The sequence below is a fragment of the Formica exsecta genome, unplaced genomic scaffold (genome assembly GCF_003651465.1).
Source record: "Formica exsecta isolate Colony F162 unplaced genomic scaffold, ASM365146v1 scaffold26, whole genome shotgun sequence".
Taxonomy (NCBI): Eukaryota; Metazoa; Arthropoda; class Insecta; order Hymenoptera; family Formicidae; genus Formica; species Formica exsecta.
Window position 1 is genome coordinate 582017 of NW_021849866.1, and position 19921 is coordinate 601937.

A 19921-nucleotide genomic window follows, 5' to 3' on the forward strand; every position below is an offset into this window, starting at 1 on the left:
ATATTATAAATTCGCGTTTCCTAAAAACACTAACTACAGTAATTATTATTACAATAATTGTATAAACAAAATAACACCATATTGATTATAAAACATATTTTGTCCGAATATAAACAGATATTTGATATAAAAATAATTGCATCTATTAAAGCAAAAACACTGCAACACTTGCCCTTTACAATATACGGAATGAGAGTTTTTGACTCTTTTTTTTATATCAAATTTTTAAAAAGAAAAAAGAAAAACTACGAGGCTAGACTTGCCTAAAACGATAACTTACAAAGTACCTTCTTTATGGTGTTATACTTGAAGTGAATCTTATAAATTATGGATACAATTTATCTCCGTCCTGAACTCTCTGTCCGTTCGATAAGCATTCATGCGCAACAGGAGCCTTCGATTTCCTCGCTCGCAATTTTAACCAGAATCCTCCCTCCGCTGTCATGAAAAAAGCCTTTTTGCTGAATACCATGGGAATTCTAGTTTTAGCATCGGGTTCGAGATCGCAACGCCACAATAGATGAAACAACATGACTTTCATCTCCATTAAAGCGAATCTCTTAGCTATGCATATTCTGGGCCCGATACCGAACGGCATGTAGACCGAACTGTTCACATCGCCATTCAAGAATCTATCGGGATCGAACTTGTCCGGCTGCGGGTAATAATAGGAATCGTGATGCAGAGCGTGATTCGGTATCCAGATACTAGTGCCGGGCTTTACCGTGATCGGTTTGCCATTCGGAATCGCAGGTGGCAGTTCAAATTCCTTGACGCATACTCTATCGAGGACGGTCAGTAGCGGATACTGTCTGAGATTCTCATTTACCACGGCGTCCAAGTACTTCATATCGTTGATGACTTCGTAAGTAAGTTTGCCATTGGTCCTTCTAAGAACATCGTCGACCTCCGCTCTCAGTCTGTCCTGAATATCGGGATTAATAGCAATCTCACGCGTCAGGAAGCACATGTTCGTTGATACGGAATCGAATCCACCTAAGAAAAAGAGAAACGCCTGAGCAGCCATCTCGTCGATATTAAATGCAGATCCGTGATCCTTGTTTCTAGTCTCCATCATCAACTGAATCATGTCCGGACGATAAATTCCTTGCTCGTCTCTGATTTTCACTGTATCGCTGACGACGTTTTTGAAAAATTCTAACACCTTTGGACTAAACATTTTTAATTTAAGAAGTCTCATAAGCAGCGGAAAATTTCTATTTAGGAAAATCATAAATGATTGTATGCCATCGAAGTTAAAAATTTTCATTCCGGTTACATAAAATTCATTGTTCGGATGCTGAAATGAATCCACGCTGATGCCGAAGGCGCACGTGGCCACTACATCGTTAGCATATCTGCACAATGTTGTCTTCATATTGTAAGTTTTGCCAATTTTTCCAGATTCTGTCGCCAGAAAATTCGAAAAATTATCAGCGGCTTCACATACCAATCCAAACATCATCTTGATTTTGCCAGACGTAAAGCTAGGACTGAGAAGTTTTCGCATCTTGCGCCAATCATTGCCCCGTAAGTCGAACAGATTTTTGTTGACTATCGCGTCGCTGCCGTTCACAAAGTTGCGGTGATCGCAGAAGTTGTCAAAGTTTGTGATGGTGATCGCGGTGATGAGATCTGGATCGCGGATCACGTACACCGGCGTTACAAAATCGTAGAAACCGAAATACTTCACGTCCGGAAAGAGGTTGTATGCCCTCTGCATAATATCTACCCAAGACATACGCCGAAAAATAAAAAGTGCCATGTTACCTAGCAACGGAATCGGTTGCATATACGGAACTTTCTGTCGTTTGAAATATAACAGCTTGCTTAGGATAAAATAATGCAGACAAACACATGCCGCGAGGAGGATAAGGATCAAAGTAAAGAGTTCCATCACTGATTTATGAATCGATTACTCGAGAAGAAAACGTTACTAGTAACGTCTTGCTAGTATTGCTAGCTTTTCGTCAAGATCGCACTTCAAAGACTAAATTTTTGACCAACAAGCGACGATTTACTATTTAAAAACATGTATGATGCATGAGATATGCGCGAGAGACTGACTAACTTTTTGCTGAAACGACAAATTTATTTGGAAATGTGTAGATGTATATGTTCAAAGTCTTCTTTTAATCAACTTGTGGACCACACGTGTGCATGTATGTACGTAATCATAAGATTTTTTTCTCGGTTGACGAAATTTATCGTTCGATTAAATGAGGTCAGGTTAAAGATTAACATCGATAATATATAAACCAAATTTGTGTGTTATGCTATCGTTAAATATTCTTAAAAGCAAACAAATATTTTATTCAATATTTAATTATTTTTAATATAAATATAGTATTATATATTTATTATAAATATATTATATTCGTATGTATGCATATATAAGATTCCAGTTATAAATAAAAAAAATTCCAGTTTAGATTAGGTATTAAAATTAGAAATTAAAAAAAATTATTTTATAGGAGCTTACCTTTATAATATATCTTATATTCGTGCAGTTTTATTGCTATTATAATATAGTAAATGATAAATATTTACAATATTTATAGTTTCATAGATACAGTACCATAACCAAACTTCTATGTGACAATCAAAGAGGGTCCTTCATTAAATATATACTTATACTATACGTTTTATAACACTTTTTAGTTATTAAACAAAAGTAATAAAACAAAAAGACGTATCTTTTAATAATGTCGCGTGGGATTATTTATGTCATGCTACTAAATATATTGTATTTACTTCTTTATTAAGAGAATGTACCATATATATGACTTATTTCTCATGTGTGTACACATTAGAAATAATATAAAAATTATTTAATCTATCATGTATAGTTCTCAAAATTACAAAATAACATTTTTTATTGTATAATCCTAGATACCATATTCAAAGAAGGCATAAATGCATTAAATTCAATACTTAACATACATATGAGAGTTAATAGCAAATAGAAAAAAATGCTTTTATACTGAAATTTTCAATCTTTGACTTATTTAATTTTTAATTTTTATAATTATTTTTTCTTACAAATTGCTGAAAAAATATCGTACAATTGTACCACCAAAACAATTTAAACTCTCTATTGAATCTTTCTGTATCAAATGTTTAAGCGAGAAAAAACTGTGTATATTATATGGATTCACTAATTTAAAAGATATACTTTAAATACAATTTTATGCCTGAAATTTCATGTCTTACAAATATGGTTAATCTACGCATATATTTTTATTCGATAAGGATGTAATAAGAGCCTTCAAATTCCTCGCTCGCAATTTTAACCAGAATCCGCCCTCTGCCGTCATAAAATAAGCCTCTTTGCTGAATACCATAGGAATCTTAGTTTTAGTATCGGGTTCGAGATCGCAACGCCATAACAGATAAAATAACATAATTTTCAGTTCTATCAGAGCAAATCTGGTAGCTATGCATATTCTGGGCCCGATACCAAACGGCATGTAGACCGAGTTGTCTACTTCACCGTTCAAGAATCTATCGGGATCGAACTTGTCCGGCTGAGAATAATATTTGGGATCGCGATGCAGAGCGTAATGCGGAAACCAGATGCTGTCTCCGGGCTTCAGCGTGATCGGTTCGCCATCCGAAGTCGCTGGTGGTAATTTAAACTCTTTGACGCATATTCTGTCGAGAAAACCTCCCACTGGATACAATCTAAGGGTTTCATTTATCACAGCGTCTAAATACTTCATTTGGCTGATAGCTTCAAAAGTGGGTTTGCCGTTTGTTTGAGCGAGAATATCGTCAATCTCGGCCCTCACTTTGTTCTGGACATCAAAATTGATTCCGACTTCATGTGTCAGAAAGCACATGGCTAATGATGTTGAATTTAATCCAGCGACGAGAAAGACGAACGCCTGAGCGGTCATCTCGTCGATGTCCATCGTAAAACCGTGATCATTATCTCTTTTCTCCATCATCAGATGAATCATATCTGGACGAATAATTTTCTGCTTATCCCTAGTCTTCACTGTATCAGCAATAATCTCTTTGAAGAAACTTTTTATTTTTGAGCTAAATATTTTCAATCCGAGAAGTCTTCCGAGTAGTGGAAAATTTTTATTAATTAAGAGTTTGATAGGATTACTGGTGAAATTCGCGGCTTCCTTGGCGAGAAAAAGAAAATCGTTGTTTGGATGCTTAAACGAATCTACGCTTATGCCGAAAGCACACGTAGCCACTACGTCGTTGGAGTATCTGCTCAGCACATTTTTCATATCGTATGTCTTGCCGATATTTCCAGAATCGGTCGTCAAGAAATCGGTAAGATTCTCCGCACATTCGCACATCAGTTTGAACATTATCTTTATTTTTCCGGATGTAAAAGTAGGACTGAGAAGCTTCCGCATTTCACGCCAATGATCGCCGTTTATGCTGAATAGATTTCTACTGATTAACGGTTCGGTTTCTTTGTTAAATAAATCACGATGATCGCAGAAACTGTCAAAGTTTTTGATGGCAATTGTGGTGATCAATTCCGGGTCACGAATCACGTAGATTGGCGACATAAACTCGTAGAATCCGAAATACTTCACGTCCGGGAACAGTTTGTATATTTTGCAAACGTTTTCTTCCAGAGACAAACGTCGGAAAACGAAGGGTGCCATGTGACCCAATAATGGAGTTGGCTGTACGTGTGGGATCTTTAGCCGTTTGAAATGAGACAGCTTGCTCAGGATAAAATAATACAGATAGATACATGCCGTGATAATAATCAGAATTAAAATAGAGAGCTCCATCACATTGATTTTCCAATTGATTACGCGAAAAGAGAACGTCACTGTAATGTTTTCTCAATATAATTTTCGTCGTACTTGCACAGAAAACCTACAAAATTATTAATTAAAAATAAATACACTATAAACAGATAAAGCTGCACATAAATGCAATTTATTAGTTTTGTTATTGTCTTTAGGTTTCTGTCAAAAATAAAAATTAAATTTTTGCAATCAACAGATGGTATTTTATAATTCCAACGTACTATCTAGATACGTGTATCACGCACTAAATGTAAAGACTGACTGCGGCTTTGAAGCAATTTATGCTTATTTGAAGCAATTTACTTTTATCAGCGCTGATTTATACGTCACAAAATTACCACTTGAAGACTTTTCTTTTAATCGATTGTTATCATTGTGTAACTGTTAGCAATATTATTTTTATCATATGAAACTCGTCATTTTTTAATTCAATTGGATTGAAGGCTAATGGATGATACATGGACCTCACTTTAGTACTATCGTAAAATATTCTTGAATAATGTAATAAAATGTTATACCTAATATTCAATCACATTTTAACTATTTTTATTACACTCTTGTATCATAATATATATCAAATTGCAGTATGTGGATTAAAACATGTATTAATTTTGAACTAATAAACTTAAATTATTAAGATCCAATTTTAAAAATCAATAATTGATCATTAAATATAAATATATGTAGAATGGAGGTGCTTTTTCTTATACGATAAAGCAAAAACATAATTTAAATTTCGATCGATCAACAAATAATGCTGCATTCGAAAAAGGCATTAGTAACGTAAGTGCATTCAATGCAGTATTTAAGGCGTACATGAGAGATATGGGAGAAAATTAAGAGTCGTTTTTTAGCAAAGTTTTTATTTGTTTTTCCAACTTTTTTTTTCTTTACACACTGTCAACCATGTGAGAGAAAATAATATTATAATACATTCATAAAATTTTTTTAAAACTACATATTTAGAAACTCGTGGATTATTCTTTTTTAAGAAACAATGACTTAATTGAAGCATCTCTTTCAACGCGGAGATTCGTGCGCGAGAATTCTAACATAATTTTTACTAAAGCGATAAAGACAACGTTACAGTTGCTCTTGATAAGAACATTTATTTAAGTAAAATGACGACTCTGTTAGCGGACAATAATACTTATTTAATAGTCAAAAAGAATCTAACAAGAAAAATCATTAATAATATGGTTAATCTTCGCACTCGACGTTGATTTATTTATATCATGCAGAGTATTTTGCACAATATATATTACAATATATCTAAAACTCTCTGCACAATATCACAATTTATCTAAACTTACTTTATTTAGCTGCTATTAATTTAAGAATTTATTATAAACTTTTATTTTTTAGAATATTGACTACCATAGTAATATATAATTAACACTTAATTAATATCTAATGTTATTAATAAAACACGAGCGTGCTTATGATTTGTTTACAAATAAAGACAACACGAAAAAGATTGTGTACCTATATGTCAAATTTGATAATACAACAAAACCGAAGTATTTTGAAAAATTATGAAAGTATTTTCAGTGTTTAAAACAAAAATATATTTTTTACAATATTGAATCTTACTATATCAAATGTTTAAACGAAAGAAACCTATGTATATTATGGATTCACTAATTTAAAAAATGTAGTTCAAATACAATTTCTTGCTTGAAATGAATCATAAATATGTGGTTAATCTTCGCATACACTTTCATTCGATAAGAACGGAATAGCCGCCTCCGATTTCCTCGCTCGTAATTTTAACCAAAAACCGCCTTCCGGATTCATCAAAAAAGATTTTTTGCTGAGTACCATGGGAATGCTAGTCTTAGTATCGGGTTCAAGATCGCAACGCCATAGCAAATAAAATAACATAATCTTCAGTTTTATCAGAGCAAATCTGTTAGCTATGCACATTCTGGGCCCGATACCAAACGGCATGTAGACCGAGTTGTCTACTTCACCGTTCAAGAATCTGTCGGGATCAAACTTGTCCGGCTGAGAATAATATTTGGGATCGCGATGCAGAGCGTAATGCGGAAACCAGATGCTGTCTCCGGGCTTCAGCGTGATCGGTTTGCCATCCGGAGTCGCTGGTGGTAATTCAAACTCTTTAACGCACATTCTGTCGAGGAAAGCTCCCATTGGATACAATCTAAGGGTCTCATTTATCACAGCATCCAAGTACTTCATTTGGCTGATGGCTTCATAAGTGGGCTTGCCGTTAGTCTGAGCAAGAATATCATCAATCTCGGCCCTCAATTTGTTCTGGACATCAAAATTGATTCCGACTTCATGTGTCAGAAAGCACATGGCTGATGATGTTGAATCAAATCCAGCAACGAGAAAGACGAACGCTTGAGCGGTCATCTCGTCGATGTCCATCGTAAGACCGTGATCATTATCTCTTTTCTCCATCATCAGATGAATCATATCTGGACGAATAATTTTTTGCTCATCCCTAGTCTTCACTGTATCAGCAATAATTTCCTTGAAGAAACTTTTCATTTTTGAGCTAAATATTTTCAATCCGAGAAGTCTTCCGAGTAGCGGAAAATTTTTATTTACTAAGAGTTTGATAGGATTACTGGTAAAATTCGCGGCTTCCTTGGCGAGAAGAAGGAAATCATTGTTCGGATGCTTAAACGAATCCACGCTTATGCCGAAAGCACACGTGGCCACTACGTCGTTGGCGTATCTGCTCAGAACATTTTTCATGTCGTACGTCTTGCCGATATTTCCAGAATCATTTGCCAGGAAATTGGCAAAGTTGTCCGCACATTTGCATATCAATTTGAACATTATTTTTATTTTCCCGGATGTGAAAGTAGGACTAAGGAGCTTCCGCATCTCACGCCAATGATCGCCGTTTATGCTGAATAGATTTCTACTGATTAACGGTTCGGTTTCTTTGTTAAATAAATCACGATGATCGCAGAAACTGTCAAAGTTTTTGATGGCAATTGTGGTGATCAATTCCGGGTCACGAATTACGTAGACTGGCGTCATAAACTCGTAGAAACCGAAATACTTCACGTCCGGGAATATATTGTATATTTTGCGAACGTTTTCTTCCAGAGACAAACGTCGGAAAATAAAGGGCGCCAGGTGGCCCAATAATGGAGTGGGCCGTACATGTGGGATCTTTAGCCGCTTGAAATGAGACAGCTTACTCAGGATAAAATAATATAGACAGATACATGTCGTGATAATAATCAGAATTAAAGTAGAGAGCTCCATCACACTGATTTTCCGATTGATTACGCGAGAAAAGAACGTTATTGTAACGTTTTTCCAATATAGTTTTTATCGAGATAATAAACAGTTTCTACATTATTTGAAAAAAAATGTAGAAAAATATCAATTAAAAATAATTACACTATAAACAGATAAAGCTGCACTTAAATGCAATTTATTAGTTTTGTTATTGTCTTTAGGTTTCTGTCAAAAATAAAAATTAAATTTTTGCAATCAACAGATGGTATTTTATAATTCCAACGTACTATCTAGATACGTGTATCACGCACTAAATGTAAAGACTGACTGCGGCTTTGAAGCAATTTATGCTTATTTGAAGCAATTTACTTTTATCAGCGCTGATTTATACGTCACAAAATTACCACTTGAAGACTTTTCTTTTAATCGATTGTTATCATTGTGTAACTGTTAGCAATATTATTTTTATCATATGAAACTCGTCATTTTTTAATTCAATTGGATTGAAGGCTAATGGATGATACATGGACCTCACTTTAGTACTATCGTAAAATATTCTTGAATAATGTAATAAAATGTTATACCTAATATTCAATCACATTTTAACTATTTTTATTACACTCTTGTATCATAATATATATCAAACTGCAGTATGTGGATTAAAACATGTATTAATTTTGAACTAATAAACTTAAATTATTAAGATCCAATTTTAAAAATCAATAATTGATCATTAAATATAAATATATGTAGAATGGAGGTGCTTTTTCTTATACGATAAAGCAAAAACATAATTTAAATTTCGATCGATCAACAAATAATGCTGCATTCGAAAAAGGCATTAGTAACGTAAGTGCATTCAATGCAGTATTTAAGGCGTACATGAGAGATATGGGAGAAAATTAAGAGTCGTTTTTTAGCAAAGTTTTTATTTGTTTTTCCAACTTTTTTTTTCTTTACACACTGTTAAAATAATATCGTGTAATTTTATGGCCCCTTCAAGGTTTCGACTGTAATCATAACTTGAGATAAAAGCTTTTCTTTGAAACATTTTAAGCAGATACCTCCAGATTATGCTATTTTTTATGTACATTATTTACATTTAAAAAGAGATTGTTTTCTTTAGATACATATTTGATGCATTTAGATGCAATATTTTACCTCCTGAATATAACCATCCGTTTAGCAATAAATTATATTATAAATATATAATTTACATAATTTGGAAAACAATAACTTAAAACATTTGTGAGAGTGAAGGGAGTGGAGGGGGGAATATCACAATTTATCTAAACTTACTTTATTTAGCTGCTATTAATTTAAGAATGTATTATAAACTTTTATTTTTTAGAATATTGACTACCATAGTAATATATAATTAACACTTAATTAATATCTAATGTTATTAATAAAACACGAGCGTGCTTATGATTTGTTTACAAATAAAGACAACACGAAAAAGATTGTGTACCTATATGTCAAATTTGATAATACAACAAAACCGAAGTATTTTGAAAAATTATGAAAGTATTTTCAGTGTTTAAAACAAAAATATATTTTTTACAATATTGAATCTTACTATATCAAATGTTTAAACGAAAGAAACCTATGTATATTATGGATTCACTAATTTAAAAAATGTAGTTCAAATACAATTTCTTGCTTGAAATGAATCATAAATATGTGGTTAATCTTCGCATACACTTTCATTCGATAAGAACGGAATAGCCGCCTCCGATTTCCTCGCTCGTAATTTTAACCAAAAACCGCCTTCCGGATTCATCAAAAAAGATTTTTTGCTGAGTACCATGGGAATGCTAGTCTTAGTATCGGGTTCAAGATCGCAACGCCATAGCAAATAAAATAACATAATCTTCAGTTTTATCAGAGCAAATCTGTTAGCTATGCACATTCTGGGCCCGATACCAAACGGCATGTAGACCGAGTTGTCTACTTCACCGTTCAAGAATCTGTCGGGATCAAACTTGTCCGGCTGAGAATAATATTTGGGATCGCGATGCAGAGCGTAATGCGGAAACCAGATGCTGTCTCCGGGCTTCAGCGTGATCGGTTTGCCATCCGGAGTCGCTGGTGGTAATTCAAACTCTTTGACGCATATTCTGTCGAGGAAACCTCCCAATGGATACAATCTAAGGGTCTCATTTATCACAGCATCCAAGTACTCCATTTGGCTGATGGCTTCATAAGTGGGCTTGCCGTTAGTCTGAGCAAGAATATCATCAATCTCGGCCCTCAATTTGTTCTGGACATCAAAATTGATTCCGACTTCATGTGTCAGAAAGCACATGGCTGATGATGTTGAATCAAATCCAGCAACGAGAAAGACGAACGCTTGAGCGGTCATCTCGTCGATGTCCATCGTAAGACCGTGATCATTATCTCTTTTCTCCATCATCAGATGAATCATATCTGGACGAATAATTTTTTGCTCATCCCTAGTCTTCACTGTATCAGCAATAATTTCCTTGAAGAAACTTTTCATTTTTGAGCTAAATATTTTCAATCCGAGAAGTCTTCCGAGTAGCGGAAAATTTTTATTTACTAAGAGTTTGATAGGATTACTGGTAAAATTCGCGGCTTCCTTGGCGAGAAGAAGGAAATCATTGTTCGGATGCTTAAACGAATCCACGCTTATGCCGAAAGCACACGTGGCCACTACGTCGTTGGCGTATCTGCTCAGAACATTTTTCATGTCGTACGTCTTGCCGATATTTCCAGAATCATTTGCCAGGAAATTGGCAAAGTTGTCCGCACATTTGCATATCAATTTGAACATTATTTTTATTTTCCCGGATGTGAAAGTAGGACTAAGGAGCTTCCGCATCTCACGCCAATGATCGCCGTTTATGCTGAATAGGTTCCTGGGTCACGAATTACGTAGACTGGCGTCATAAACTCGTAGAAACCGAAATACTTCACGTCCGGGAATATATTGTATATTTTGCGAACGTTTTCTTCCAGAGACAAACGTCGGAAAATAAAGGGCGCCAGGTGGCCCAATAATGGAGTGGGCCGTACATGTGGGATCTTTAGCCGCTTGAAATGAGACAGCTTACTCAGGATAAAATAATATAGACAGATACATGTCGTGATAATAATCAGAATTAAAGTAGAGAGCTCCATCACACTGATTTTCCGATTGATTACGCGAGAAAAGAACGTTATTGTAACGTTTTTCCAATATAGTTTTTATCGAGATAATAAACAGTTTCTACATTATTTGAAAAAAAATGTAGAAAAATATCAATTAAAAATAATTACACTATAAACAGATAAAGCTGCACTTAAATGCAATTCATTAGTTTTGTTATTGTTTTTAAGTTTTTATCAAGATTAGAAGTTAAATTTTCACAATCAGCAGACGGTATTTTATAATTCCAACATACTATCTAGATACGTGTATCACGCACTAAATGTGAAGACTGACTGCAGCTTTGAAGCAATTTATGCTTATTTGAAGCAGTTTGCTTTTATCAGCGCTGATTTATACGTCGCAGAATGACTTGATTCTTCTTCTAATCGATTGTTATCATTGTATTATAACTGTTTGCAATATTATTTTTATCGTATGAAGACTCATCATTTGATTCAGTTCGGTTAAAGGCTAACGGATGATATATGGATTTCACTTTATTGCTATCGTAGAATATTCTTTAATATAGTAATAAAAAAAGTTATACCTGATATTTAATCACATTTGATCTATTTTTACTACAATATTGTATCATAGAATACAATTTCACAGTATGTGAATTAAGACATGTATCAGTTTTGAACTAGTAAACTTAAATTATTAAGATTTGATTATATAAAATCAATAATCAATCATAAAATATAAATATATGCAGAATGGAAGTGCTTTCTTTTATACGATAAAGCAAAACCTCAATTTAAATTTTGTTCAATATTTAATTATATTTAATAAATATATTGTTATATATTTATTATAAACATATTACATCCGTATGTGTGCATAGGATTCCAGTATATAAATAAAAAAATAACATTACTTTATATAAAAGCTTTTTTTTATAATATATTTTAGATTTGTGCAGTTTTATTGCTGTTATAATATAGTAGATAATAATAGTAGATAATAAATATTTACAATATCTATAGTTTCATAGATACAGTACCATAATCAAACTTCTATGTGACAATCAAGAAAGGGTCTTCCATCGAATATTTAAATATTTACAATATACGTTTTATAACACTTTTTACTTATTATGTAATAAAACATAAAATGTACCTTTTAATAATGTCGCGTGTAATTGTTTATATCATGTTATTAAATACGCTTATTTATTTATTAAGAGAATGTGTATATGACTTATATCTTATGTGTGTGTACATTAACAATAATATAAAAAATTATGTAATCTCTTTATCACGTATAGTTTTGAAACCAATAACAAAATAAGACTCTTTATTTTATAATTCTAAATACCATATTCAAAGAAGACATAAATGCATTAAATGCAGTACTTAACACATTTATGAGAGATAAAAGAGGCAAGTAAAAGAAAAATGCTTTTATACTGAAATTTTTAACCTTTGACTTTCATTTAATTTTTAATTAAATTTTTAGTTTTTATAAATATTTTTTCTTACAAATAGCTGAAACAATATCGTACTAATATACTACCATAACGATTTAAGCTCTCATCTCGAATCGCAATTTTGAAGTATTAGTTATTTTTTTAAACATTTTGAGCAGCTTCTATAGTTGTTAATTTATATTTTCATTTATAGCACAAATTAAATTAAAAAATGTGCGATTCTTGTTCTAAATACTATAGAAACAGCATGCAACCATCCATATAATCAAATATTAAATGGAATAATTATTAGTGGATTGCTGTTTGATCTATTTCAAAGCAACTAGAATGAAACGTTAACTTATTTATTTCACACAAAGTATTCTGCACAATATTGTAATGTATCCCAAATCTTTTTCAAAAAATTACAATTTATCTAAACTTTATATAGCTGATATTAATTTAAGAATTTATTATAAACTTTAATTTTTAGAATATTGAATACTATACAAATATATAATTTACACCTAATTAATACTTAATATCTAATATTCTAATAATATTATTTCTAAAACGCAAGCGTGCATGATTTGTTTACAAATAAAATTAACACTGTATATGTCAAATTTGATAGTACTACAACCGAAATATTTTGTAGAAGTATTTATTTTTAGTGTTTAAAATAAAAATAAATTTTTTGCGATATTGAATCTTTCTATATTAAATGTTTGAACGAGAAAAAACTATGTATATTATTTGGATTCACTAATTTAAGAAGTATACTTTAAATACAATTTCATGCTTGAATTGAGTCACAAATATAGTTAATCTTCGGATATATTTTCATTCGATAAGGACACCTTCGATTTTCTCACTCGCAATTTTAACCAGAAACCGCCGACCGGCTCCATCATAAAAGCTTTTTTACTGAATACCATGGGAATCTTAGTCTTAGTATCGGGCTCGAGATTGTAACGCCATAGCAGATAAAATAACACAATCTTCAGTTTTATCAGAGCAAATCTATTAGCTATGCAAATTCTGGGCCCAATACCAAATGGCATGTAGACCGAATTGTCTACTTCACCGTTCAAGAATCTATCGGGATCGAACTTGTCCGGCTGAGAATAATATTTGGGATCGCGATGCAGAGCGTAATTCGGAAACCAAATGCTGTCTCCGGGCTTCAGCGTGATCGGTTCGCCATCCGGAGTCGCTGGTGGTAATTCAAACTCTTTAACGCACATTCTGTCGAGGAAAGCTCCCATTGGATACAATCTAAGGGTCTCATTTATCACAGCATCCAAGTACTTCATTTGGCTGATGGCTTCGTAAGTGGGCTTGCCGTTGGTCTGAGCAACAATATCGTCAATCTCGGCCCTCAATTTGTTCTGAACATCAAAATTGATTCCGACTTCATATGTTAGAAAACACATGGCTGCTGATACTGAAGTTAATCCAGCGACGAGAAAGACGAACGCCTGAGCGGTCATCTCATCGATGTCCATCGTAAGACCGTGATCATTATCTCTTTTCTCCATCATCAGATGAATCATGTCTGGACGAATAATTTTCTGCTCATCCCTAGTCTTCACTGTATCAGCAATAACCTCCTTGAAGAAACTTGTTAGTTTTGAGCTAAATATTTTCAATCCGAGAAGTCGCCCGAGTAGCGGAAAATTTCTAATAATTAAGAATTTGAAAGGATTTTTAGTGAAATTTGTGGCTTCCTTGGCGAGAAGAAGGAAATCGTTGTTCGGATGTTTGAATGAATCCACGCTTATGCCGAAAGCACACGTGGCCACTACGTCGTTGGCATATCTGTTCAGCACATTTTTCATATCGTATGCTTTGCCGATATTTCCAGAATCGTGTGCCAGGAAGTTGGTAAGGTTCTCCGCACATTCGCACATCAACTTGAACATTATTTTTATTTTTCCGGATGTGAAAGTAGGACTGAGTAGTTTCCGCATCTCACGCCAATGATCGCCTTTTATGCTGAATAGATTCCTACTGAGTATCGGTTCGGATTCTTTAAAAAAATCATTGTGATCGCAGAAACTGTCAAAGTTTTTGATGGCAATTGCAGTGATCAATTCCGGGTCACGAATCACGTAGACTGGCGACATAAACTCGTAGAAACCAAAATATTTCACATCGGGGCACAGATTGTATATTTTGCGAATGTTTTCTTCAAAAGTCAAACGTCGGAAAATGAGGGGTGCCAGGTGGCCTAATAATGGAGTTGGCCGCACGTGTGGAATCTTTAGTCGCTTGAAATGAGACATCTTGCTCAGGATAAAATAATATAGACAGATACATGCCGTGATAATAATCAGAACTAGAGTAGAGAGTTCCATCACACTTATTTTCCGATTGATTACGCGAAAAGAGAACTGTAATGTTTTTCCAATATAGTTTTTATTAAGATGATGAACAGTTTCTACATTACTTGAAAAAAAATGTAGAAAAATATCAATTGAAAATAATTACACTATAAACAGATAAAGCTGCACATAAATGCAATTTATTAATTTTTTTATTGTCTCTAGGTTTTTGTCAAAAATAGAAATTCAATTTTCACAATCAGCGGATGGTATTTTATAATTCCAACGTACTGTCTAGATACATGTGTCACGCACTAAATGTGAAGACTGACTGCGTCTTTGAAGCGATTCATGCTTACTTGAAGCAATTTACTTTTATCAGCGTTAATTTATACGTCACAGAATTATGACTTGAAGACTCTTTTTTTAATCAATTGTTATCATTGTGTAACTGTTTATAATATTTTTTTTATCGTATGAGACTCGTCATTTGATTCAGTTGGGTTAAAGGCTAATGGATAATGTATGGATTTCACTTTTTTACTATCATAAAATAATTTTGAATAATGTAATAAAAAGTTATACCTGATATTTAATTACGTTTTATCTATTTATACTACAGTTTTGTTTCATAGAATACAATATCACATTACAGTATGTGAATTGGTGCAACTGTTGTGAGTTGTCATATATCATCTGTGTTATCTTGGTTATACTGCGTCGCAATGGCTTTTTATGAAACTCAATACATGTACAATGGGTCAAACTACAATATTGTAGATTCATTGGAGGTGCACAAAAAATTGAAAAATGATATGTACAATTAAAAATAAAGTATTATTTTAAATTAAATAATAAAAATAAAACACGTGTCGATCAGATGTCGAGTAATATCGAGCGCTCACTTAGCAAATCGTTTAGCAAAAAAAGCGCTAGGAGAGAGAGAGAGAGCGATCCCGCAACTGTTGTGTGCGCTGAATGTAGCCAATCTTACAGATTAAAATAAGTGAAGACTTAAGATAAAAAGATTAAAAATCAAGATTTATAAAATTGTAATTATTGCATTCTAAAAGAACATTTCTAATGTGCAAAACAAATATAATTCTGCGTTGCTAATTTAAAAAAATAAAAATACGTATTATTTCCAAAACAATTGTTTTTTATTTTTGATTTTCCTGTTCTATATTTAAATGAGCAAAAAGAGATATGTCTGCATGTGTATTTAATTTTAGTGATGTAAAAGAGATTTACTTTAATTATAATTCCATGCTTGGAATAATTCACAAATACGTCTGCTATCTTAATCTCTATTCTCAACGTCAATAAATAATGTGCAATAGGAGCTTTCGATTTTCTCTTTCGCAGCTTCAATCAGAAACAACCTCACGCTGACATGAACTAAGCCTTCATACTGAATACTGTAGAAATCCTAGTCTTAGCATTAAATTTTTGAAAACGCAACGCTGCAGCAAGTAACATAATATTCATTTCCATTAAAGGAAATCTGTTAGCTCTGCAGATTCTAGGCTAGATAGGCTAGACAGTAAACAGATCGAGATGTTGACACATTAACGTTCAAATATTTATTGGTATCAAACTTATATGGTTGCGAGTAATATCTGGAATCGCGATGCAAAGCATGATTTGATATTTACGTTGTTGGAAAATTTGTTTTTGTTAAAAAGTATGCTGGTAAAAATTTTTGTGTTAAATATTTAACACATTCATGTGCTAATTTAACATATTGCTGTTGTGTTAATTATATTCCAATGTTAAATTATTAAAGCAACTGAAAAAGTGTAAAAATAACATAACGTGCACATATTATTAATTTTACACAACAGGTATGTTCCGTATTATTAGCGACAGAATTTATCTGTTAAAATTTACAGAAAAAAAATATTGATTTTATTCTATAATAGAAGTGAGAGTGACTACAGACCGTCAATAATATTTTTTTTTAAGTTAATTTTATCATTTAAAATATGTTGGTTTTACACAAAATTTATTTCAAATTGTTACAAAGTTTGCATTCATTTTTTGTATTGAATTATTAACATAGTATTAGTATCACCATTTAACATATCCATATTACGTTAAATTAACACACAAATTTGTATGGACCATTTGGGACATGCGATATGTTAAGTTTAAGCCCAATTTTTTAACAGTGTACATACTATTTCCGTGTTTTATCGTAATCGGTTTACTATCCGGAATTAGTGGTGATAATTTAAACTCTTTGATACACAATTTACCGAGGAAAGCCGTTATGGATGCAATCTGAAAGTTTTTACGGCATACAAGTGTTTTGTACTGTCGGTGGCTTGTCAATGATTTTCTTGAAAACATCATTGACTTCTGCTCTCTTCTTTGAATAATAAAATCAACGTCAATCTCATGCATTAAGAAGCATATAGTCGTTTATATAAAATCGAGTCCGCTGAAGACGAATGCGTAGATGGTAATCTTGTTGATGTCAAACCTTTTCGATCTGGTGCTTCTATTTACAAAAGACATGAAAGACTATCTGTTGTCAAATTTAAAAGTCTTCTTGTTGATTAAAAAGATATGTAATGGATACTAAATTAAATTCATATTGATGCTGAAAGCGTACGTAGCTACCAATCTATGAGTTTGAATGTGTATTCTGTAAATAATATTAGTATATTAAATAATGTTGCTATTAAAAAAGTTTACACATAAAGATTTACATATTTTTAATTTATATATTGTAGAATTAAATAAAAAACAGCATATATTAAAAATAATTAAATATTTAGCAAAAAATTATTATCGTCTTAAGAATAATAAATAATGGCACTGCAAAGATCCATTGGGTTAACCTTTAATCCAATTCACTTAGTAACAATTTCTCTTGCGTCTTGATAAGAATAAATTTGCGAAGGACACAATCGATGGCAACGTTTTTTGATACTATTTATCGTTGGCATATTTGACAATGAGTTTCTTTACATTGTACATTTTGCCAATTTTTTCGGATTTCATCGGCAAAAACTTCTCAACGAAAAAATTTTCAACGCACTCACGTCTCACATACTAGTTCAAACATCATATTTATCTTGCTGGATGTAAAACTAAGACTGAGAATTTTCCGATTTTTGCTGATTGCGTCACGAGTCAAACCAGATTTTACTAGATTTTGGTCAATGAATCGAGATGTTTGTTAATGAAGTTACACAGAAGTTGTCAAAAGTTTTGTGGCGATTAAATTTGAATCGCGGATTATATAGAATAATGTTATAAAATCATAGAATTCGTAACATTTTGCATTTGAAAAGAAATTCTGCATTTTGTAACAAGATACATGTCGAAAAATTGAAAAATGCCATATTAACCAGGAATGAATATGGAATTTTCAGTTCGAGAAGTGAGATAATAAAATTTCAAACAGATGCAATGAGAATAGTCATATTTATTCTTGACTAATTCTTTGGTTGCTTGTATAAAACAAATGTTGCTGATTGTTCTCAATTTTTATCTAATTAAATTAAGATTTTCAGGCTTAATTCTTATATCGGTATCAGTATAATTAGGGGAAAATGAGTTCAATTTTGCTAATTTTACTATTCAACTAGTTTTATCATTAGAATTCAGATTAAAAAAAATTTCCGCGATTAGTTAATTATTCACATTCATTAGTTCATTAATAACTCACAATTAATTAATTATTCACAAAAGGCTACTATTCTATTAATTTAAAAAATTATCTGACGATAAAAGACGCACTGTGAAATTTCATGACTGACTGCTTTACGTCCGTCACAGAGTAAAACTAATAACTTGTTAAAATGCGCAGAGAGGTCACAAGAAATTGTCATTGATATATTGATATGTTCTTGGCCAATTTATTCATTCACCAGATGTGTGACTTGTTATTCTTTAAGTGATTCAGATTCAAGGCTAACCGATGATAAGCCTCATTTTAGCATCGTTATTGTTCACTATTCTTAATATAAAAATAGATAAAAATTTAACAACAACAAATAAAAACATATCAAAAATTTAATAGATATAGAATTAAATTTTTTAATCAAAAAGGAGATTTTAATATAGAAAAATATTTCAAATAGAATTAAAAAAATTTTTTTTAAACAATGGCGTTATCATCGATTTATACAAAGTGTTCAGTAAATCTTGTAATATAATTAGAGTAGAAATTATTTTTGATATAAAAAAAATATAAAATATAAAATAATATTTAGTTTGATTAGTTATATTAATTTAACTAACAGTTATATTAATTTTGTTTATTAGTTTAATTATAATTTCTGATAAAAATAATTATAGATAGATACATATATTAAAGTTATGCGAGAGATTTTAGATATTGAGATTGTATTAGTTAATTATATGTTAATTATATGTGTGATATTCATTTTATTTTACTTTTAAACATTTTAAGCAAGTTTTATTGTGCTATTCGTAATTGAAATTAATTAAATATGAAATTCTTTGATATTACATATATTGAAGTAAGTTTCAATCTTTACAGAATATAAAAACTGAAATATGGCTAAAATTTTGGTGAATTCAACTTGTTCATTTTTCGCGACGTGCATTTCAATGGCATCAACGCAACGTGCATTTCAATGGCATCAACGCAACGTGATAAAATTTCAGCTTTTGTATTCACTGAGATGTGAAATTTCTATTCAAAGCAGTGAATAAATGCAATTTCTACGATATCAATGAATGTACAATAATTTTCGAAGAATAGACAATAATCATTTTAACAAAAAGATCTATCAATGAGATAAATAGCGGTTTGCAATTTGAAGAACATAGTGCTCTATCAAATAAACGAGATAATGATGAAAACGATGATCTGAGAAATTGTAGTATTTATAAAGAATGAGGGCATTTATGCTATCATAACATGATTGGCACCCTAAGGACTCTCAATATTTGTTATTTCATGCGAATGCGAGATACGTATCAATAAATTCTATGGTCATTGCGCTCATATTGAGTCACATGAGTTTATATATATATA

The 19921-nt window shown here is 32.0% G+C and overlaps 6 protein-coding genes across 8 annotated transcripts in view; 1 reads left to right on the plus strand and 5 right to left on the minus strand.

Moving 5' to 3' along the window:
- Positions 1-19921, plus strand: part of LOC115236667 (thyrotropin-releasing hormone receptor-like) — a 38951-nt gene that overhangs the window by 12696 nt on the left and 6334 nt on the right. The window lies entirely within an intron of this gene.
- On the minus strand, positions 16-2395 carry LOC115236662 (cytochrome P450 9e2-like). Its single transcript, XM_029809250.1, has one exon. The coding sequence runs from the start codon at positions 1895-1897 to the stop codon at positions 326-328; it is 1572 nt and encodes a 523-aa protein (XP_029665110.1). The 5' UTR covers positions 1898-2395; the 3' UTR covers positions 16-325.
- Positions 2494-11470, minus strand: LOC115236663 (cytochrome P450 9e2-like). 2 transcript variants are annotated; one of them, XM_029809252.1, is made up of 2 exons: positions 5012-5071; positions 2494-4857 (listed from the first exon to the last, which is right to left on the minus strand). In XM_029809252.1, the coding sequence occupies exon 2, from the start codon at positions 4767-4769 to the stop codon at positions 3222-3224; it is 1548 nt and encodes a 515-aa protein (XP_029665112.1). In that variant the 5' UTR covers positions 4770-4857; positions 5012-5071; the 3' UTR covers positions 2494-3221. The 2 variants fall into 2 exon arrangements, with proteins under 2 accessions (XP_029665112.1, XP_029665111.1); XM_029809251.1 differs by lacking the exon at positions 5012-5071 and adding an exon at positions 10902-11470 and having other exon boundaries at positions 2495-4511.
- LOC115236665 (cytochrome P450 9e2-like) lies at positions 5693-8360 on the minus strand. The gene has a single exon (XM_029809253.1). The coding sequence runs from the start codon at positions 8037-8039 to the stop codon at positions 6492-6494; it is 1548 nt and encodes a 515-aa protein (XP_029665113.1). The 5' UTR covers positions 8040-8360; the 3' UTR covers positions 5693-6491.
- On the minus strand, positions 9335-10895 carry LOC115236668 (cytochrome P450 9e2-like). The gene has a single exon (XM_029809258.1). The coding sequence runs from the start codon at positions 10858-10860 to the stop codon at positions 9703-9705; it is 1158 nt and encodes a 385-aa protein (XP_029665118.1). The 5' UTR covers positions 10861-10895; the 3' UTR covers positions 9335-9702.
- LOC115236666 (cytochrome P450 9e2-like) lies at positions 12047-15241 on the minus strand. Its single transcript, XM_029809254.1, has one exon. The coding sequence runs from the start codon at positions 14935-14937 to the stop codon at positions 13402-13404; it is 1536 nt and encodes a 511-aa protein (XP_029665114.1). The 5' UTR covers positions 14938-15241; the 3' UTR covers positions 12047-13401.